This window comes from Eleutherodactylus coqui, chromosome 1 (genome assembly GCF_035609145.1).
Source record: "Eleutherodactylus coqui strain aEleCoq1 chromosome 1, aEleCoq1.hap1, whole genome shotgun sequence".
Classification (NCBI taxonomy): domain Eukaryota; kingdom Metazoa; phylum Chordata; class Amphibia; order Anura; family Eleutherodactylidae; genus Eleutherodactylus; species Eleutherodactylus coqui.
Genome location: NC_089837.1, coordinates 487,019,097 through 487,043,314, shown reverse-complemented (window position 1 = coordinate 487,043,314; position 24,218 = coordinate 487,019,097). Strand labels below are relative to the sequence as shown.

At 45.3% G+C, this 24,218-nt stretch overlaps 1 protein-coding gene across 1 annotated transcript in view; it reads right to left on the bottom strand.

The window, feature by feature from the left end:
• The window catches only part of CWF19L2 (CWF19 like cell cycle control factor 2), a 149,417-nt gene extending 126,915 nt beyond the window's left edge, over positions 1-22,502 (bottom strand). The window contains exons 1-5 of the mRNA XM_066586248.1: positions 22,320-22,502; positions 17,570-17,680; positions 13,734-13,853; positions 13,077-13,187; positions 5,643-5,762 (exon numbers count right to left, since the gene is read on the bottom strand). Of these exons, the coding sequence (XP_066442345.1) occupies positions 5,643-5,762; positions 13,077-13,187; positions 13,734-13,853; positions 17,570-17,680; positions 22,320-22,412 (555 nt within the window). The 5' untranslated portion in view covers positions 22,413-22,502. The remainder of the gene's footprint in view (positions 1-5,642; positions 5,763-13,076; positions 13,188-13,733; positions 13,854-17,569; positions 17,681-22,319) is intronic.
• Between the last annotated feature and the right edge of the window lie 1,716 nt (positions 22,503-24,218).

Sequence of the window (24,218 nt, the reverse complement as noted above, 5' to 3'; positions counted from 1 at the left end):
TTAGCTTTTCCTTCTGGACAGGAATGGTTTTGGATTATACTCCCAGTTACATTATCAGGTCTGTTAATCGGTCGGACATTGACTTGCTTGAAAGCTACCTTTAAATAGGTGTCGCTGCAGAGGCCTTGTTCCATCTTCCCATTTGCATAAATCTCCCAGAGAAGCATGCATAGTCTGATAAGTTTCCTCATAGCTACAAGGTGAAAGTTTACCTCTTCCTACCCACATCATAGGCCTCTCACCCAGCCAGCAAGCAACTTCCCGTACTCTGAAGAAACAGGCTGTCTGTACATGGTTATCTTTTCCTTCTGGAGAAGACCGATTTGGTTTGCATACCCAGTCACATTATCACGCCTGTTCAGAGGTTGGATATTGACTTGTTGGTAAGCTACCTTCTTATAGATAGTGCTGCCAAGAAACTCTAACATCTCCCATTTGCACACCAAATTTCCCAGAGGAGCTTGCATGAACTCCTCACACCTACTAAGTGGTCTATACAAGAAAATGATGTACCCTTCCCAATATAACGCATTTCAGGTCCTAATGGAATCCTTTAGCAGTTACTCAACCATATACAACATGTATGTCCAAAGTGCAAATACATAGGAAATGTGGACCATAGACTTACAAAAATCAACAGAAAATTGAACCCCCATTTTCTGGAGGATCAGGCCCATTTTGGCTGGCAAGCAGCTGAAGAGCAAAGCTTAGTCAAAAGGACGTGACGTAATGTTTTTGTCCTACAGGTCACAGGGGAGAGGCTCCTGCTGCAGCCAGACATGGAAGTGAGGAGGGAGGACACGGATGTGCTCCTTGGACATAAAGACGATTTCTTTAAATATTAAAATCAAAAAAGGAGGAGATTAAAAGAGGCTTTCCAAGATTAGAAGGAAAACAGTCTGCTTTCTTCCAGACACATTGGCACGCCTCTCCATGGGTTGCGTTTGGTATTGCAGCTCAGTTCCATTGAGGCAGAACTGCAACTCCACACCCAACCTGTGGACAGGTGTGGAGCTGCTCTTGGAAGAAATCAGCCATGTTTTTCTAATCCTGCACAGCCCATTTAACCCCTTCAGTGGCTGGTTTAGGTAGTCTTCAGCACAACACTGATTTTTTAGGAGATTTTCCGGACAGGCCACTAAAGGGGTTCAGGGAGGAAGTGCTGCGATCTCTCTTAAAACTATTCTTTTTACGCATCGTCTATGTTTAGTGTTTCTTTAACCCCCTGATGGCCAACATGCCTTTTTACTAAGCTCACTAATGGGCTTTAAATCTGCATATACATCTTTTTAAAGTGGCGGCCTGACTGACTACTGACAGCCAGTACTCTGCTCCAACTGCCAAAAGTAGGGACACTTCAGATTTTTGCGGTTTAACCTCTTACATGTCATTGCAAGATACCAATGGGTTTCCATGACAGTTGGATGCCTTTCAAAACCTCTGTTTCTGCCATGTAACAGCCTCCAGCAGGGCCTAATAATAGGCTGCCGTCATAGACATAGTAGACATAGTACAATGCACTACATTAGTAATGCAGTGTACTATCCTAGCAAAAGAACGATAATCTCCTTGAGGAATAAAAGAAAAAAAAAAAAGGGTCAAAAAAGTTCAATTGCGTTTAAAAACAAAAAAATTCAAACATTTTCACACATACACCCCTTTTTAAATGGATAAAGTACAAAAAAAAAAGCAACACAATAGGTATTACCATGTTCGTAATGACCCAAATAATGAAAATATTTTGGATATTTCCCTCGCACAGTGAACACCGCAATAAATAAATAATAAAATGGCTCACCATTTCACCTACCTAAAAAAAAAAAGCAGCAATAAAAAGCAATCCAGGAGAAAAACAAGCAAAAAAATAGAAAACCTCTTCCCGCAAAGAAAAAAAAAAAAAAGGCCTTAAATAGCCCCGCTGCCCAAAAAATGTTATGGGTCTCAGAATTTCACAACGCCGAGTTAATTGTTTGTCTTTAAAACATGTTGTTATTGTGCAAAACTAGTAAAAGTTTTTTAAACAATAAACCGTATTAACTTTTATTCTAGAGAAGAAAGTAATTTCTGGGGGACGGTTCCATCTCCCCCCAAAAAATATTTTATAACAGTTATACAATTTATCCCACAAAACAACAAGGCCTCACACGGCTTGGTAAACAAATATGGTTCATGCAATGCAACGATGACAACCAGTTGGACCTTAAGGCCGGGCCCACACGAATGGGTCGGATTCCACATGGATTCTGTCTGTGAGCCCGACCGGTCACCCTGCATACCTGATAAAACTGCAATGTGAATGACCGTGGGTGGAGGTTTGCAGGCGGTCATGCACAGTCTAGTTTATTTTTTTCTTCTTTGCTTGTATTTCCCACCCCATCGCTGAACGATGCCACGGCCACCCAAAGCCTATACGCAATTTTAATCACATATTGGCTGCGGGTCGGATGTCTCCATTAACATCAATGTAGGCCGTCCAAGTGGAGTCCGCAACAAAATAGAGCATGCTGCGATTTTTCTTCCGCTTGTGAAATACGTAACCCGTATCCACGAGTGTGAAGGAAAGATCGAAACGACATGCCTTTCAATGCCTGCATTTTGCCGTGGACCCTCCGCACGGAAGCTGGTCGCGGATTCCGCAATTAGAATCTGTTCGTTTGTTTGAGACCCCCCCCCTAAGACAAAAGATAGTCCTGTAATTGGTGTTTTAGGAGGCCACATATCCATTCAACCAAGTTCTAAATACAACGATAGCATATTTTCTAGATTTTTGTCATGTTACTGTCCCTTTAAGAGCGCCCAGTGAATTCCTTTCCAACCCGTACATAACAGATATCTTGCGGTCCTTTAATGGCGGTCTGTCTGCGGTAATAGGACAATTCTGCTCTGCACTTATGGAGATAAAGTAGAGCAGATAAATACACAGAGGAATGTTTTCTGCTGGGCCGATGATATCCAGGCTGCGTGATGTACGACCTTGGAAGAACCATAGCGACAGACAAATATTTTCAGCACGAATATTAAAGCTCCCCGGTCACACAGGCAGCAGAACAGAGAAATGCCAGGGAAGGTTACCTCCCGAGGCGGTACGCGGGTCAAGTTTATATTCCGAGGCAAACAACACTGACTAACACACCCACGTCTTACGGTAGAAAGATGGCACAGCAGAGGCTTTGTGTTCAAGGGTCAAAATATGTGCAGCGGCATGTAGAGGGGTGCGCCTGATGGGCATCACCTATTTAACATGGCTAGAGGTACTAACTAATGAGAAGCCAGGCTATACTAGCTGATTACCGAGACTGACGCAGGCCGATCTGTCATCAGGCGTGAAGAAACGCAACCGGGACAAGTGCTGAGGCAACGGTTCGAGTTTCGTCCACTGGTCCTATTCTAATTAAAGGGACTCGTACACGACGACCACACAAGTGCATGGTTTGGTTCAGTGCGATTATTACAGCTGTGTAACGATCTGCACAGCTGTGCGTCCATCACATGACCAGAACAGATCGGAAGTAAAGGCTTCCATCGAATGGCAGAAAGCAGAGATCTTGAAATCCACAAGGAATTGATATACAAAGCATATTGCAGGATTGCACAAAGCTAGAGATGGTAACTTTGGCCACAAGATATTGCTCAAAGATCGCAGGATCCCGATGCAACCAAACCTGGCAACTGTAAGTTAGCACGACCCCGCAATTGCATGCAATGAAACTGCAGTCACTTACATTAGGTAACATTGCTGGGAAGGCGGTCAGGCACTGAAGCGCACAACAGTCGTACCATATAGAAGGGGCTTAAGACACACCTGCTTTAACTGCCCAGCACTGTCCACGTGAGCACCACTGGTCAGTAGTAGCAGCATGTAGAGTCTTATGCTACAAATGCATACTAATGTACAGTGTGTGTCAGGTAGGCAAAGGCGCAATAAGGCCATCTTTGTTTGGCAAGGCTCTTAGGGTCACATTAACCCCTTCCAATCCACTGTCTGACATCTAAAGACATTCTGATTGCAGGCTGTACAGCTCTGATGTCGGAAGACGTCCGGCAGAGTAATCTTACTGTACATTACTGGTCGCTCTGTTGTCTGGGGTCTCTCCGGTATGTCGCATATGGCAGTACTGGCTCTAGCCAGCAGATGGCACCATTGTATAATGGCAGAAAGAGAAAGTCCCCTAGGAAACCCTGAATCAAAAATTGGATTGCAAAGGGTTAATACACACAACTGTTTATTCGACAAAGCTAAAGCTAGGTTCATGGAGCCGAATCTAAGTCAGAGTTTTCGGCATGAATTGCCCTTTTTTAATCCATAGTATGATGTGTAATTAAGGGGGTTTTCTAGGCAAATACTAACGATGACCTATCCTCGTGATAGATCAGCAATAGTTGATCTGCTCAGAATCAGCTGTTCGGGCAGCCGCAGTCAGCGCTACGGCACACCGGGGTACGTAGCGGAAGCAGATTGCTCTGGGTAGTAGCCGTCGTTCATAACTGCAGGGGCAGCTCCCATTCATTTTAATGACTAGCGCTGGCCACTACACAGGGGTCAGAACCAACTGCTTCCACTGTATACTGCTGTGTGTAGCGGCTGACAGAGGGCGCCCAATTACCTGATTGGCCAGGATCCCGAGCAGAGGACCCCAGCCAGTCAACCGATGACTTATCTTGAGGCTTGGTCATCAATTCTATTTCCGTTGAAAACTCCTTTAACCATTTCAATGCCAAAGACATATGTAATGCATCATGATAAACTTTGTTGTGGTCATAGGGTGGCTGATAAGAAAATCCAGAAGAGAAGAGGTAAGGACTGAAATCTAAGCCATCAGTACAGCTTCCCTGATGGATCCTCTACTGAAACTTAGGCCTCCTGTCCACAGGCAGGTCAGAGTCCGCAGCGGATTCCGACCATGCCCGCAGCAGAGGACCCTGCTGACCTGTCTGTGGATGTGTGCGGATATGCCGGCCGGCGCACATGCACAGTACATTATTTTTTTTCTTCAAGCTCCTGCTTTACCGCATCAACTGTGGACGGGCCGCAGATCAGACAGCTTCGATTGACCCCAATGGAAGCTGTCCATGCGGGAACCGCAGCAAAATGGAGCATGCTGCAATTTCATATCCGCGAGCAGAAACCGCAATTGGTTTTTTGGGGTTGGGGAGGAACGGGGAGAGGGAGATCTCTCTCTCCCCCCGCTCCTCCCTGCTCACTCCCGCAACTCACCGCTCACCCCCGCCGGCACCTGAATCTTTTAAGACGAGCGGGCAGGTACTCGCAAAAGGCAATACTCGCTCGAGTAATTTGCCTTAGCGAGTACGCTCGCTCATCTCTAGACTGCAGTTTCTATATACAGTGATATGTAGAAAATGCAGAAGACAAACTGTGAAAAAATTTTTTTTTGTAAACTCCATTGCAAAAATGGTTGTTAGCTCAAACCACATGGATTTAGGTGAGAAAAGAATCTAACCCCAAGGAGGGTTCATAGCCTTTTACTAAAAGAAAAAAGTTAGTGTGGAGCTCTTCTTGTGATTTTACATCTACTTCTTGATGCAAAAAGCACATCCACGCACCGACACACATAACTTGGTCAGTACAAATTTGCAATGCAATTCACAGCCAGCGCACACGGTTTTAGACGGATGCCTCTTACCTTTTCCACGGCTTCGGCTCGTTCACGCTCCAGTGTTTTCTCCTTCTCTCTTTCTGCTCTTAATGCGGCTGTTGATGTCGCTTTCAGAGACATAAAGTCTAAGGTCATCCACTCGTCCCTCTGAAATGGAAGCACGGGTTCATTTAGCATTACCAAACATAGAGGCAATGGGGGAAAAAGCTTTAGCCGACCACACAAGAAATCTGTCAGTTACCTAAGTGTCTGCCTCGTCACTAAGACACTGCAAGCGTCTTAAGCCTGACTGCGTATGCGGGCACTTAATAACATACACCGTGGAATAATGGAGCATAATGCGCAAAAAGGTCTGTTATTAGGCGTATTATAGAACTCCAGAATTATACCAGTCAGTGACTCGACAGCGAAGATGGAGATGAAGACACCACAGATTGTAGCCCTGGAGAAAAACATGGAGAATTTACAAACTTCTAAAACGTGTATTAGGGGGGTAATAGGAACAAACCGAAAACAGAAACAATGGCGATTCTATACAAGGTTGGCCGCACGGTTTTGCAAACAGTAGTTGCAGTGTCTTAGTAAGCAATTGCATGCTACAATTCACCTAATCAACATGTCTGGCGGAAGACACTCCAACTCCACAGAGCAGTACTTTATTAACACCCCCTCCCTATTTTCGGTTTCTCTTCCCAACTTTCAAAAAGTCCTAATTCTTATTTCTTGGTCGACGTAGTTGTCTGACGGCGAGTTGTATTTTTTAATGGGGCGATTTAATCTACCCTAGAAGGTACTGAAGAACTTTAAAGTGGAGTGAAATGCTTAAGAAATAATCATCATCTTGGGGTCTTGCGTTTCCGGTGTACACATTGAGGCGTTGGTGCGATTGCGACGATGCCAAAATGTAATTTATTAGTTTCTACTGTGACCATTGTGGAATATATCTGACCTTTTTTTTTTTTAAACTCGTTTTATTGAACAGTATGTATTTCGTACATTGCATGAATAAACAACTTTGGTTACATCATAGGCTCTTGTGATTATGTAATTACTAGAGATGAGCGAGCGTACTCGGAAAAGCACTACTCGCTCGAGTAATTTGCTTTATCCGAGTATCGCTGTGCTCGTCCCTGAAGATTCGGGTGCCGGCACGGAGCGGGGAGCTGCAGGGGAGAGCGGGGAGGAACGGAGGTAAGATCTTTCTCTCCCTCTCTCCCGCCCGCTCTCCCCTGCTCCCCGCTGCGACTCACCTGTCAGCCGCAGCGGCACCCGAATCTTTAGCCCCGAGCACAGCGATACTCGGATAAAGCCAATTACTCGAGCGAGTAGTGCTTATCCGAGTACGCTCGCTCATCTCTAGTAATTACATTTAAATACGTTACATTGACACATGCAGGTATTGAATACAGTGTGGCATTGTATTTGCTCATGGTGTCAGTGGAGGGCCATAACTTTCTCGTGTTTTACCGGTTTGTTCTAGATACGGTTGCTCTCAGCAAACTTTGGAATCGGTCTTGCGTGAATATTGTACTTGTTGATCCGCACCATCTTTCCCATACCTTATTGAATTTATCGGGGCATTTTCGATTTTTGTATACTATTTTTTTCATATGGTAGGATAGCATTAACTATGTTCTGCCATTTTGAGAGTGTCGGGGGGCGTCTATCCATCCATCGCAAAGCTATTGCCTTGCGGGCGTAGATATATCTGACCTTTTGATCGCTTTTTATTACATTTTTTTTTCTTGGAGGGCGACAAATAAAAGGGCAATTCTGGCATCTTTTTTTTTTCTTCTGAAAACGTTCACCGTACGGAATAAATAATGCATTATTTTGATAGATGGGACTTTTATGGGCACAGCAATACTAAATAGGTTATGTTTTGGTGGGTGTTTTTTTTTTCCGCTTTGATTTTTTTGCAATAGTATAAAATACTTTTTTTTTTCACTTTTTACTTTTTAGTCCCCATAGGACTTGTGCTTGCTAATGTTTGATCACTTAAAGCATATACTGCAATACTTTCTGCAGTATATGGTATTTCTGCAAGCATTGTATTAAGACAGGCCTGTCTTAATAAACAGAAATACATGGCAGCCCTAGAAGGGGCTAAAGAAGGCTCACGAGTTGCCATTACAATCAAACGGCCCCTTGCAATACCATTGTGGGGGACCCCTCAACGCGGCATTAAAGAGTTAACAGCTGCATGAGCGCTGGCTGTTATGGCCCAGCGTTAGTTGTCAGACAGCTAACACCGTCCGTGTATGAAGCGGGTTCGGATGTCCTGAGGTGCTAAGGAGTTTAATAGAAAAAAGTAACATCCATATCTCAGGATTCCTTGACAGACGTGTTTAGAACATTGTGCACATTAAGATATAGGTAATGTATAATGGGGTGACGAGCAACATTGTGGTCAGCCAACAGCTACCTTATATGTTTGGGTAGCCATTGGCCTACTCTCCTGGTTACCAAGGTTCTACAAGGATTGTTACAGATCAGAACAATTAGTCTAAACACAGCACCCCTCTTTCTCATAGGTTGTGACTAGTATTGCGGTTGAGCTCTATTCAAGTAAATGAGATGCAATACTAGACAAAGCCAATAAAACAGGACTGGCGCTGTTTTCTGGGAAAGAAAAAACGCTATCTTTTCTCCTTAGGGAGAGCACCTAGACGGTGAGTGAGGAGACTCAAATGGCCGCGCACGCTCCTCTGGGTAATATGCAAATAAGGGAGTTGGAATTAAAGGTTTTATTCCATCTCCCTTATTTGCTAAAAAAAAAATATTGGTCTAATCTCCCTTGTTTGTCTGAGTTTTGGGATGCAGGACGGTAATTTTGTATGTGCACATTTACATGAAGTAATAAAGTCTCAGCGTTGGGATGGCGAAAGCCGCCCACAACAATATAGATAGAGATGAGCGAGCGTACTCGCTAAGGCAAACTACTCGAGCGAGTAGTGCCTTATGCGAGTACCTGGCCGCTCGTCTCAAAAGATTCGGGTGCCGGCGCGGGGAGAGCGGGGAGGAACGAGGGGGGTGGGGGAGATCTCTCTCTCACTCTCTCCCCCCCGCTCCCCCATGCTCACTCCCGCAACTCACTGCTCTGCCCTGCCGGCACCCGAATCTTTTGAGATGAGCGGGCATGTACTCGCATAAGGCACTACTCGCTCGAGTAGTTTGCCTTAGAGAGTACGCTCGCTCATCTCTAAATATAGACTATGAGAGGTAAGTACTATTCAAGGAGAATAACTAGATACAGGTAAACGGCAGCGTATCCCAGGCCGCGGGTCACGTGTTGGGAGCATTGTAACTATTCTGCTTAATCTTCTTCTATGCAGCCCATCTAGAGATGCTGGGAAAATGACTTAAGTAATACAGATTTCATTCTCAGAGAGATGAGGAATAAAATAATATATAAAGCCCGGGCCGCGCTCATCAATGTGACAGGACAGGTTCACATGCTCAGAATATGTTCAGTCACCTAGATAGGATATAAATTCTGGAGACTATGTTTTTCATCGTTTTTTTTAGTCCCATATGAGTGCATTTTAGGGTTTACTCATACAGGAGATTACCCTTAGTCCCACAGTGGAATCCGACCCTGTGCCTGGCGGTGACCCCTGCGTACCTGTCTGCATTCTTCATAATCTGTATTGCAGATGTGCCAGCCGTCACAGCACAGATTATGCCACGCCGTCACAGCACAGATTATGCCACGCCGTCACTAGGCGATGACGTAGATTCCGTGGTCAGTCCGCGCTGAAATAAAACAAGCTGCAATTTTCCCTCCGAAAGCAGAAAATCCCAATTGATTTCCGCTCTTGGATACGGAAAAGCAATTTTCAATAGCATGTTTATTGGCAGTATTTGCTGTGAAACCCAGTGGCAGACACCCGCTCCAGATTCCACACTGCAAATACGCCCGTGTGCATTGGGCCTTAGCGCGATTTAATTTCCATGGCACCAACATATTCCGCAGCACCATACGGATAGGGTCATCATTCATTTAATCGCTGGATCCTGCAAAACCGAACTACAAACCTTCAGCTGCCAACAACTGAATGAAAAAGCAGTTCAGATTATGCAGGCATAAAAAAATAAATCTGTGATCTCGGCCCGTGTAAACAGCTTATCTATGAAGAACATCCCGCTTACTCTTAATGAAGGCGGGCGGCCAGAAGAGAACTCTGCACACTCCACTTCCACTCAAGGAGCAACAATCTTTGGGACAACTGTTAGGCACTTAAGGATATCGGTCAGTGTCCTAGACTGAAGGCTTGGTTTTCAGCCCTCATCTCTCCTCTCCTGTATGTCCTTATGACAAAAGGGTGCAGGAGAGGAGAAAGCAGAGGGAAACGGATTCTTCGGTCGGGCACACTTACGGATCTCCTATTGAGACTTTACGGACAACTATAACTGCTGTGCCTTCATCCAGGAGCAATAATCGTTCAGTAAATGGATGTGGAGCGCACAGGAAATCTCTTCCAGCTCCTAGTCTCCATTTACTGTGAACAGGCAGTAGTTCAAAGATGAGCGACTCTCTGTTTACACAGAGTGAGAAGTCTCTCACTAGCCACTTTATCCCAATGAGCTGAAATGAAGCAATTAATGAAAGATGTCTTAAGGCCCATTTACGCGCAACAATTATTGCTCAAAATTAGCTCAAAAGCCATCGTTTAAGCGATAATTGCTGTGTTTAAACACTCCCATCTTTCACTCTTCGGCTAAACAATGATTTTTAGATGAGAATAAAATCCATCGTTCAGCCAGAGAAAAGAACACAGACCACATGCTGCGTTTGCTGTCCATGGTGCTGTATTCTCCACAGGAGCACTGATTACATTGTATTGAGCTTTCAGCCCCGCGGCAAAACAAAAGAAGCAAAATGCAGAAAACAGACCACCTGCTGTTCTCTGCATACAGGTCCTGGAGGCTCATCTAGATGCAAATGAAGGTGATAAGCTGCTAATAGACATTATTAATGTCCATTTTGAATGATTATCTTTGCGTGTAAATGGGCCTTAACTCAGTACCGTCAGGTCCTGCTCTTACACCAGACAACTATCGCAGAAAATCGCTTGTTTAAGCGATTTTTTGGCAGATAGTCAATCCGTGTAAAAAATACCCCATGGCTGCATTTTAGATATACAGTGATATGAAGAAGCTGCAGACAACAAACAGTGCAAAATTCTTAATCAAACCCTCTTGCAAAAATGATTTTCAGTCTAAAATATATGCATTTAAGTGGTGGAAAAATGTTGTGCCCCCTCCCCCCCAAAGTCTCCATAACCTTTAAAGTGGTTATCCGGAGATATATAATTACCCCAATCCAGGTCTCACAGTGCAGACATCTCCAGTTCCAGCCCAGTTGTGATACCAGGTCATACGGTACAGACCGCTTATTGTCAGTGATGCCATTGCAGGGGGGTCGGCTAACTGGTTTATTCAATAACTAAGACATCCATCCCCCTTCTCTGTTTCTGCTGTAACAGAAGGAGGCTGACTTAATTACTAAAATGAACCAGTCAGCCAACACCCTGCAATGGCGTCCCTGACAACGAGCAGTGCCAACCACGTGACCCGGTGTCAAAAGTGAAAGTGCTGGTATTGCTGGAACCAAATTGGATTTGGTATCTCTCTCCAGGTAACCCCTTAACCTGAAGATCGGCATAATCTGAGACAGACTGGTTAAGAACCTGCTACTTGACAACCCCTTACTGACACGCAGCGGAACTCTAGCAATCAGTCTGAAGCTACATCGACAGTGTGCTTCCTGAAGAACAGAGAAAAACTTGCCATGTAATCACAGCCAATGATTCCTCTCTGTCATTCCCGGCTCTTATGTCTCTGATCGATGAGAGAAGGGACAGCAAACACAACACAATTAATACATTGTCTTCAGCTTTCTGTGAGAGAGGAGACCTTCTGAAGTCTGGGGAGGTGAGTATTTCACTAAACACCAAGTGAGATTCACTTTCCTCACCACACCAGACTACCAGGATAGAGCCATTAACCTATTCGCAGCCCTAGACCACCAAGGATGTACTTAACCCATTACTGCCCTAGACCACCATGAATGCAGATCCTTCAAAGAACACTAGGAATCATGGTATTAACCTTCTGAATTACAGTACAGTACCCTGAACTTCATAGAATGCAGATATTAACCCCTTTACTCTCCTAGTTCATTGGTTATGCAAACATTAACCATTTTACCAAATCACCAGGGATACAACCAGGAATCGAGTTGACTGTCTAGACCAACACTAGATCAAGCCTCTTTATTGCCCTAGACCACCAGGGATGCAACTGAGAAAGTACAGGCTCATAAAATTGAAGAATCTGTCTCAAAATGGCCGCTAGATACAAAATGGAGCATTATAAGATGTAAATAAGCTTGTGTGTAGTGAAACAATAAATCAAGCAGAAATAGCTTAAGAGCATGAGATTTGGTGCAATGTCTAATGATTTGTCTCTGTTCTTTTTCATGAGAACCAAGTCTGGACGCAGTTGTTATCAGAAGAAGCCCTCCCACACCTCCATTCGGAGACTTGGACAAAGGAACTGACTGTGCTACAGCCACCTGAATAACAAAGTGAATACAAGGGAGGACGAGATAACGCTGGGAGAAACAGACACTTGAGAACATAACAGATATATTCTCACTACACTCATTGCTGAACAATGCATGATTCTTAATGTTTTTTTTAACCTAATGAGACTAACCCCGTGACTAATGACGCATTCCTTTCCTGTATTAGAACTATACCAAAGTGAATAAACTTTCAGTGTACGCGCCTTAAGCAGAGTGGGCTGTATACTTGCCGCGGCTCATCTCTACATATCTGTGGGAACTGATAACTATAAATTATCTAGTTTTTGGCCTCCTTGATGCATCCAGGTACGAACTAATTTGGAACCCAAGGCCTGAAAGGTTAATGTGACCGGTCATGTGTAGCGGTCCTTAACACAACCATCAACCCCTTTATTGCCATAGACCACCAGGGATACAACCATCAACCCCTTTACTGCCACAGACCACCAGGGATGCAACCATCAACCCCTTTACTGCCACAGACCACCAGGGATGCAACCATCAACCCCTTTACTGCCATAGACCACCAGGGATGGAAACATGAATCCTGTTTACTAACCTAGGCCACCAAGTATGAAGATATGAACTCTTTTACTGCCCTACACTATCAGGGAAACAGATACTATCCCCTTCACTGCTCTAGACCACCAATGATGTTCACAACCACTAAATAGCCCAGAAATGCTAGGATCTTGGCATTTACCTTCTGAACAATCCTAAACATCATGGATATTGGATAATAAAAAGTATGTAAAAGAGGTAAGCATAAACCTAGTATAAAGTATTCAAAATGAAGGGTATAATGTGCTGCTACTACACCCATTAATAAAGGGGAGCAGCGCAGTTCTCATGGCCATCTAACAACATACCTGAACCTCTGACCCAGTTTCCTTCACAGGGGTCTCCTTTTGGATTTTCCAAGCCTTCTTGTCACTGTCTGGCTGAGAAGGAGCCGCCTCAACCCAATCACCCTCCGAGTCCTGAACACGAGAAAATAAATACACATTAGGCAAAGTGCAGCAAACAATAGCCAGGTTTCAGCATATTGTGGATTACTGGATGCCAGATTACAGGGGGAGAGTAATACATCCATCATGTATGGCTGCAGCAGGGTTTGTACATATGTGGTTTGGATCGAATTATTAGAACATTAAGCAGACATAAAAGGACGAGGACAAACGCCAAGGTTAATTGAGGGAGACAAGGTCATCTGCTGGCGGTTTTACAGGTACATAGTTCTGGAGCTCTGGAAGGGAGATAATCTACTTAATGGAGGCCTGTGAGCGCCGCTATGCCAGGATAGCATCTCTTCTTATTTATTCAGCATTCATCTGTCACAGGAGGATTAATGGCACTGGAAGGAGAAATTACAGCAGGATAATGGCGGTCCTCGCGGAAAATAAACACTGTAACTCAGCCGCACAGTCTACTTCTAAGGCTTCTAAATTAAATTACAGCATGAAGCCATACAGGGCAGAAAAACCCGCCGCCTCTCTTCCCCCCTCCCCCCCTTAGCGGCTGCTTACCGTGGCTGAACTGGCTGACGCATCTTCATTTTTCTCAGATTTGGATTTTTGGCTCTTTTTCTTCTTTTCTTTCTTAGACTTTTTGTCTTTTTTCTTTTTCTTCTTCTTCCCTGAATCCTCCTGTAAAAACACGTAATAGATGAACGCAGCGTCCTAGGACAAGAATTAGGATGTTCGGTAGGTAGGTACGGCAACAAGCAGTTCCTGAAGTTGGCAATACATGGATCGTAATTAGAGATGAGCGAACGTACTCGGTAAGGCCGATTTCGCAATCGAGCACCGCGATTTTCGAGTACTTCACTACTCGGGTGAAAAGATTCGGGGGGCGCTGTGGGTGAGCGGGGGGTTGCAGAGGGGAGTGGGGGGGAGAGGGAGAGAGAGAGGGCTCCCACCTGTTCCGCGCTGCTACCCCCCGCTCCACCATGCCACGGCCCGCCCCCCGGTGAGCCCCGAATCTTTTCACCCGAGTAGTAAAGTACTCGAAAATCGCGGTGCTCGATTGCGAAATCGGCCTTACCGAGTACGTTCGCTCATCTCTAATCGTAATGCCTTTTTTTTTTTCACTATTTTATAAAACAGGGAATAAACTTATTGCATGTAACCGCAGCCTTAAAAGGATCGTCTCAGCAGGAGACAAAAACTGGACGGAGGATCAGCCGATCGCCACAGATCTGGGTTCTGAAACTTCCGGCCATCAGTTATCACCAGGAAAATCTGTCAAAATAACTGGCCTGAGGAAGGTACCGTTCTGGTGCAGAAACGTGTTGCCAGAATAAATACTGCCTACTATTCTTCATAGCGCACCTTTACCCCCTCATCTTCTCCTGGGCTATATCACCAGGGGTCGTCATGGCAAGTGATGTAGTTCAACCCAATATTTACCACCGCACTGCTATTTATGAAAACTCGGGCCTACCTGTGCAATCAGCTGTGCTGCTGTGTAATATCGCCCAGGTAATAGTAGGGGTAATAATGAGCGCTTTCCTCTGCTGTGAATTACAGTGCTCATTGATTAAAGAGGTTCTCCAAGACTTTTACTATTGATGACCTGGCCTTGGATAGGTCATCGATAGTTGATAGAAGTCCACCGCTTGGGATCCACAACGATCAGCTGATCCCAAGGCCTCCTGTCAATATGGGCAGCACTGGAAGCAGATAGCGCTGTCCATATTACAGTGGCCCGGTTTAGTACTGCAGGCACAGCTCCCATTGAATTCAGTGGGAGGTGTGCCTGTAGTAGCAAACAGGGTCACTGAAATGTTGACAGGGCTAACTACATGCAGCATACTGACAGCGGACCCAGGGATCAACTGATCATTGGGGATGCTGAGCAGCGAACCTATCAATTGTTGATGACCTATCCTGAGGATAAGTGATCATTGGAAAATTCCTGGAGAACCTGCTTAATATAGGCTCCTGTCATATGCTACACGTGTGTCACAGGAGTCTATTTAGCCAATGGGTGCTCTCCTTCATGGTTAAGGAAAGAGCTCATTAAGCAGTGCCTTTTAGGGCTCCTGTCCACGCAGTGGAGTTCGAGCCAGTGCCTGGCCGGTGACCCTAGCTTACTTGTGCGGCGTCTCTTCTCTGCGCATGCGCAGTACAGAGGATGCCACACCATTGCTATGGCGATGACGCGATTCCTGCGGCCATTCTGCAATGATGATTGCAGAATGGCCGCGGGATAGACGGCTTCCATTGACTTCAATGGCAGCCTTCAGTGCGCAACCCGAACAAATTCGCGGCATGGTGCGATTTCTTTTCTGCGAGCGGAAAATCGCAATCACTTTCTGCTCGTGGGCAGGAAATCGCATTTTTATATTGCATAATATGGGGCTAGATTATGTGCGGAGTCCGCAGGCGGAATCCCGCTCTGAACTCTGCAATTGAAAATCCTCCATGGACAGGAGCCCTTACTGTCTGAGGGTTGAGTCGGCCATAGGGAAAGAGCTATTGCTACACGGAAGGTGTGTGCGGAGAGCCGAGTTGTGTGATAGAAGGGATTTTGAAGTAAGGTGAGACATGCTTCTATGGGAGGTGGGATTTTGCTGCAAGGAGAGACTTCTGTTGGGGTTGCGAGGGGAGATGCAGTTCTGTGGGAAGGGACTGTAACTATAAATGTTAGCGGTTACCCTGAGTCTGAAGAGTCCCCAGTATATCTAAATTGACTAGTATTACCTTAGTTTTTTATGCTTTTCTATCTGGAAATCCTGGAGTTGTCCCCCTCAGGTGAGTCATATGATCTCATTCCGCCCACCGGAGAATTACTTGGCTTTATGTGTCCTCAAACTAGTCAGTTTCTGAGTGAGTATAACTCCTGTGATGAACTCTACCACATAAGCTCTTCAGAGGGGGTAATAACTGTGATAGATCACAGCTCATCCTCCTGACTGTATACTTATGGCATGTAGCTTCTTTAGGTGAATACAAAAGGTAATGGCAGTGTCCCCCTCAGCGGACAGAGATGGTATAGGGTGTGATGTTGTGCTCATGTATCATGGGATTTTTAGGACAGAATGGTGAAAAAGAAATCAGCGAGAAATCTCATCATCAAAATGGTGCCTGATATTTATCAGACAAGAGGCTGCATTGCATGGAAGTGACTGCAATACACAGAGGAGACCTCCAGAGTGTGAAAAGCAATTGGGTGGGGGCAGATAAGGAAAAATGTGTTTTCAGATTTGCCCTTCAAAAAAAAAAAAAGTTGTGCTAAGTACAGGCTACAATCTTCATTCATTTTCACACCTCACGAAATGCAGTTTACAATCTGCTCCCAGTTTCAGACTTTTCTCATGTGGACACGTCCCTCCCAGTAATGCATACTGGATGTGAGGTCTGTGTCCAGGGTGCCACTGCCTGCACTAGCTCTCCTCTTCTACAGCCCATGAGGGATCTCCTCTCCATTGCTCAGACAGGCACAGATTCCTTCCTCCTTGCAGAGTCTGTCAAGGGAACTCTTATCTCTCTCTACATCAACACACAACCTGTGAGTTTACCTCCTCCACCTACAATTTGTCCTAAGTGTGCTATTCTCCCTATCCACACTCTGACACAGTAAAGCCTGTGTGATCTGCCTTCTCTGACGACGTGGATGCTTTTCTCCTCGCCATATTCTGATATGCCATGCACAACCTCCTTACCATCCATAATACCGGGTCCGCATACAGCTGATTTTTCTGCTGTAAAATTTGCATGTTTGTTAAAAATCTGCACAGCGGGTCAATTTCCATACAGAAAAATCCACAGCATAACAATAAGATTTGTTAACCACATGCCTGCTGGCCCAGTAAGGGGGACACAGCCAGGAGCAGTGCGCTGTCTAATCTATGCCAGATCTAGCAGGACAGCCAGCTAGGTGAAGAAGCTGCACAGACCCTACAGCAGCAATATGGCAGAACATTTTTAACAGTTGCTATTAAGAAAGTTGCTTTATTTGCATGCAGGATGCAAATTTTTTTTAAAAATCAGTGCAAATGTGTTTATAGCCTTTAGAAGGAACAATTCTGAGCAATGATTCCTAATACTGTATTGTTATGCATGCATTAGTATACAGAGTGTTAAGGCAGCAGTATGCAGTCCTAAGCTCTCGCTCACGACCTGAAGGTTGCAGGTTTAATCCCCAGCTGGTTCAGGTAGCCGGCTCAAGGTTGACTCAGCCTTCCATCCTTTCGAGGTCAATGAGTACCCAGTTTGCCGCGGGGTAAAGATGACAGGGGAAGGCAATGGCAAAACACCCCAGTCTGCAAAGAAAACGTCCCAATGTGACCTCACCCTAGGTGTTGGCCACGACTCCTTTACCTTATTAGTATAGCCAAGCACATATACCCCTATATTACCTGTTCTATCTGCTCCAGGCGTTCGGTAACATCATTCAGCATCCAGGTGTCTTCTCCCCGCAGCCGTCTCTGCTCCTTCCTTCTCTCTTCCCTCTCGTAGTCCTTTTTAGCCTGTATTGAAGACAAAGGAGGTTACACCTTCCAGCCATCAACCATCCACAAATACGATGTAGGAGGCTTCTGATCTAACCAGAGGTCTGTCTTAGGCCACTTTCACACGGCCAAGAAGATTGTGCGAGATTTGTGTGTTGCGAGATGCACGAATATGAACCCCATTATTTAAATGGGGTCATACACAAGAGCTGTATGGGCAAACTTAACCCCTTAACATCGCAGGACGCACATTTACTTCCAGAGCATTTGGGGTTTTGTATGGAGGGTGATCGGGAGCCGATTCCAATCCTTAGGCCGCTCTCACACAGCCCGCGTTGTACCACGTTTAGGGCGGCATTTGAAACGCTGCGCCACTAAAGGTAGTATAAGGCCTGCACTGATTTCAACGGGGCTTCGCAGAATAGCGCTCGAATGTGGCGTTTCTAACACCACAATTTTCAAGCATCGTCTGCTCTATTTTTGTGCATTTTAGCGCTTGTTAACGCATCTCATCAACCATCACAAGGACGGGGTGCGTTAAAAAACGCAGAACAAACTCACGGTAAAACGCTGCATTTTGTGAACACATACGTGAGAGCGGCATTACAGTGCGGATACCAGCTGTTTCTAATGCCTGACACCCGCTGGCAACAGTTGCCGTTTTGTGGCATCACATGCACATCCCATACATACATACAACGCATGCACATGACATACATACATACAATGCACGCACATCCCATACATACATACAATGCACGCACATCCCATACATACATACAACGCATGCACATGACATACATACATACAATGCACGCACGTCCCATACATACAATGCACGCACGTCCCATACATACAATGCACGCACGTCCCATACATACAATGCACGCACGTCCCATACATACAATGCACGCACGTCCCATACATACAATGCACGCACGTCCCATACATACAATGCACGCACGTCCCATACATACAATGCACGCACGTCCCATACATACAATGCACGCACGTCCCATACATACAATGCACGCACGTCCCGTACATACAATGCACGCACGTCCCGTACATACAATGCACGCACGTCCCGTACATACAATGCACGCACGTCCCGTACATACAATGCACGCACGTCCCATACATACAATGCACGCACGTCCCATACATACAATGCACGCACGTCCCATACATACAATGCACGCACGTCCCATACATACAATGCACGCACGTCCCATACATACAATGCACGCACGTCCCATACATACAATGCACGCACGTCCCATACATACAATGCACGCACGTCCCATACATACAATGCACGCACGTCCCATACATACAATGCACGCACGTCCCATACATACAATGCACGCACGTCCCATACATACAATGCACGCACGTCCCATACATACAATGCATGCACATGACATACATACAATGCATGCACATCACATACATACAATGCATGCACATCACATACATACAATGCATGCACATCACATACATACAATGCATGCACATCACATACATACAATGCATGCACATCACATACATACAATGCATGCACATCACATACATACAATGCATGCACATCACATACATACAATGCATGCACATCACACGGCATGCAATGTATTTAAAAGTCCCATTGAAATCAATGGGTGATGCGTACTGAGAAACGCAAAAAAATAGAACACACCATGATCATCAGTCGTGTGTAGGACTCCATTCGTGAGAGTTTTGTGCACCTCGCAACCCACAAAACACGTATGAGGTTCTCGCCCGTGTGAAACTAGCCGTACACAATGGAAAAATTGAAAAAGTTATGGCTGTCAGAAGATGGCGGCAGAAAATATTTTTATGTTTTTCCAAAGAGATATATATATATAATTTTTTTTTAGTACAGCAAAATAAAAAAATGATATATTCGGTATCGTAGTAATCCTACTGACCCATAGAATAAAGTTATGTCATTTTTGCCACAGTGTGTACGCCATAAAGACAAGACCTTCCCCCCAAAGATGGCAGAATGTCTTTTCCTCATTTTACTCCACTTTGAAAATGTTAAAAATTTTCAGTATATTATATAGTATCATTGAAAAATACAACTCGTCCCGCAAAAAAACCCGCTATCAGACAGCGAAGGATAGATAGAACAGTTACGGTTTATGTGGAGTGGGGAGTAAAGACTGGAAACAAAAATGAAAGCTAACAGGCGCATCCTCAGCCCCCCGGGCACTGCCGGAACCAGAGCTACAGGCCCAAAATGCAAAGCAGGACCGCACTGCAAACTTTACCAACATTTGGTGAAAACTTTGCATAAATGCAATACCCCTCCCATGTGTGAGGGGCTGCGGATCAAATGTGCGTATAATGTAAGAGGCGGGGCAGGCAGCAATGGAAGAAAGGGCAAGAGACGGTGGGCGCCATCATGTGATGTGTTTATTTGTTGCCGGGCATTTGACCCCCAGCTGGCATTAGGCCTCATGTCCACGGGCATAAATGAATTGCGCAATCCGCGTGGGTCACCTGCGCTGATGATCTACAGTTCAACATGAGAAAGAAGATCCGGCCGCGACACAGGAGACCCGCATCCGGACAGAATCCGTGCGTACCCGTGGACGTGAGGCCTTACACTCATCTTTTTGGGTGGTGGAGCGATGAATATTAGTCATTAGTCCACGTGGACATATTTTCCTTACGTCAGCGTATGCATAATGGTGCCGAAAGCTGCAACGACTGCACCAACCAGCGACTACGGCTTCACACAAGCGTATAGGCACACGGAATACACAGAGAATAGATTTCAATGCGTTCGGTCACAATGCTCGGATTTTCCTGCGCCTTTCGGTCATCACAAAAAAAAAACAACGCAGCTTGCTCTATTTTCTTTCGCATCACAAGTCCCCATAAAAGTCAATGGGGGGGCGCAAATGAACGCAAAATACGCTATGAGATGCGTGATACGATGCGTAATGGTGCAGCAAAAAGAACACATCGGGAACTATTTAGCCAGTTCAATCAGTGCTACACGCCATCCACGTCCCACGCGGTCATGTAAACGGGTGTAACATCATCCCTCGGGCGGCCAGGACTGACTGCGTATAATCGTATACAGGCAACAGAAATGGGAGACATCAAAAACCTCATTGATGCAGAAAAGGGCCGTTTCCATCATTTTTTTTTTTAATTGCCACGGGGGACGGTAAGTACATGGGAGAAGCAAGAAATCACCACTTATGGCCCTTTTAGACACAATGATTAGCCCCAAAAGCCGTCTTTTGAGCGATAATCGTTGTGTCTAAACGTGCGGCCATCATGCAGTTTTCGGTAACGATTCGCCCATCGTTGTCTTTTAGCTACACAACGATGAGCCTTATCAGTACCTCACACTGAGTTCTCAGCGGGATACCGCTGACACTATTGTTTTAGCTGGTATCCCGCTCAGAGAACACAGCAGAAGTACGCAGAAGACAAGCGCTCCAGCTGTCTCCTATATACCCCACTCGGAGCGCTCAGCTGTATACCAGCTGAGCGCTCCGTGAACACAGCATGAGTATGCAGAAGGCAGCACTGCAGCTGTGTTCTGCATACCTGACTCGGAGCGCTCAGCTGTATACTAGCTGAGCGCTCAGTGAACACAACAGCTGTATACAGAAGACAGCGCTCCAGCTGTGTTCTGTATACCCCGTTCGAAGCGCTCAGCTACATGCCAGCTGAGACGGTGTTTACAAACAAGCATTTTACCGCTATTTCGCAGCGCGCTTTTGAACGCATTGTACGTCGTTTGACAGCGCTTTTCAACGAACCGCATCGTTGTGATGGGTGAGGAGATGCGTTAAAAAGCATCAAAACAAGCAAAAATATAGCAGACAGCGCTCGGAAATCGAGGCGTTATAAACACCGCGGTCAAGCGCAGGTCTGCGAAGCCCCATTGAAATCAATGAAGGTGTACTGCGATTAGTCCAAGATAACACCGCCATAGCCCCCCACCACGTGTGACCTCCGACCAGAACCCCCCCTCACTTATGTAAGTACTGATAGCCGTAATACGCGGGCGCAAAAATGGGCTGATAGCGCACTCTTGTGACACGACCGTGCGGACCGCGCTCAGCATACTGATACATTACGATATAATGGTGGGAAGACCGTGAGACCCCCTTTTTCATGTCTACAGACGAGGGGGCAGCGTTCTGCTCCTTTCCCTCCGTATTTTGCGCAATCTCTGAGAGCCGCTCCCGCCCTGGTTGGCGTTGCGGTGGTCTGTTCATTTGCGTAACGACCAACTGGCGGATAAGACGCCGCCATTATACAGATGCCTCAATACATAATTATAAAATAATCGGGTTTAAAATTTGGCGCCGTATCTGGTCCGCTGTGTCACTCAGTCCCACGTAAACGAACAGTTGTCACGGTGACGTGTCGTCCGCTTTGACAGCAGGAACTGCCTTCCCGCAGTCATGTGACATGACGCTGCGTAAGAAGGTATCGCGTAGCAATGACAATATGGCGCCCCGATAAAGCGGCAGCGCAGGAGCGAGAAGCATTTTACAGACAGGTATATGATAAAGCAGCCCCTGTCAGGCTGGTATATGCGGCCGGGCATGTGTGCCAGCAGCCCAGGGCACATAGGAGGATTGGCATACCACCAGCTCATTACCTGCGCCAGCAGCTCCTCCCGGGCTCTCCTCTTACTGTCTTTCTTCTCCTCTATACTCCTCGCACTTTCAAAACTGCCCCCGTAGGCCGCCATTATTCTGCTGCCGTAAAGCGCTCCCACTGTCTATTCCTCGACCCGCACGACACTGCGTTCCAGCTGACTGAGTACCGCCATGTCTGTACACCCGGAAGTGCCAGGATGCCTTCCGAGGACATGTTGGTGCACCTCACACGGGACGCCGCCGAGAATAAGAACTGCGCATGCGTGAAGTAAGACGCTCTGGGGTTATGTTTCATGTACAGCGCTCTTATCAGTCAGTACAGAGTTACACTATACTGTATAGTCACCGGTCACTGAGGAGTATATTATACTATACTGTGTATTCACCGGTCACTACAGTATATATTATACTATACTGTGTATTCACCGGTCACTACAGTGTATATTATACTATACTGTATATTAACCAGTCACTACAGTATATATTATACTATACTGTATATTCACCGGTCACTACAGTGTATATTATACTATACTGTATATTAACCAGTCACTACAGTGTATATTATACTATACTGTATATTCACCGGTCACTACAGTGTATATTACAGTGTATATTATACTATACTGTATATTCACCGGTCACTACAGTGTATATTATACTATACTGTATATTAACCAGTCACTACAGTGTATATTATACTATACTGTATATTCACTGGCCACTACAGTGTATATTATACCGTATATTAACCAGTCACTACAGTGTATATTATACTATACTGTGTATTCACCGGTCACTACAGTGTATATTATACTATACTGTATATTCACTGGCCACTACAGTGTATATTATACCGTATATTAACCAGTCACTACAGTGTATATTATACTATACTGTATATTAACCAGTCACTACAGTGTATATTATACTATACTGTATATTAACCAGTCACTACAGTGTATATTATACTATACTGTATATTCACTGGCCACTACAGTGTATATTATACTGTATATTAACTGGTAACTACAGTGTATATTGTCCTATACTGCATATTCACCGGTCCTTACATTATAAATTATACTATAGCAAACAGAAGAAAAGAAAACTGGAGGGCAGGACTTATTAAAATATATATATTTATTACATATAGAAAATTCATATAACGGAAGAACACAAAAATACCAGTATAAAAACACATAAATCTAAAAAATCCCCACATAACGATATAAACCCCAGAGAGCATAATACAAATCAGAATAGATATATATCACCTTAGACCCAATGTCCAAGAAGATCCAGCCGGCACAGATGAGATCCGCGCTGGAGCCGGAGAGGTACGAAAACCTCTTCTTCTCCCCATGTCCGCGGGCACGCAGGGACTCCGCTGCAGGATTCAGCAGTGCAATCCGTGCGTGCAAGTGGCCATTGGCCTTAATCTGTCCAGGGCAATAGTCATCAGCGCGTCTGCAGTATAACCCCCATGGAAGAGGAAGAGACAAAGTGCATGTTGTAGGTAGGTATTTAAGACTCTCTGCACTGTTAGTAACCTGAGGCCTCATATCCACGGCACAAGCGGATATTTCATGCAGATTTCCGCAGCGGATGTACTGCAGGTCATCTTAAAATTGATTTTTTTTTTCCTTGTGAGAGATCGTGGATGTATGAGGATGCACTGTGGATCATACGGGTGGAAAAAATCCACAACCCCACCTACCAGCCTTTTCCCCACCTCCCTAATTGCTTCTAACCTTCAAATCTGCAGCAGATCTGCAAATGCATTTAAATGTATTTACGGATGCACTGCGGATCCTAAGCTCCCATAGAGATGAATGGAGCCAGATCAGCGCGTGCTCCGCAGTAAAATGGCGCATGCCACGATTTACTATCCGTGC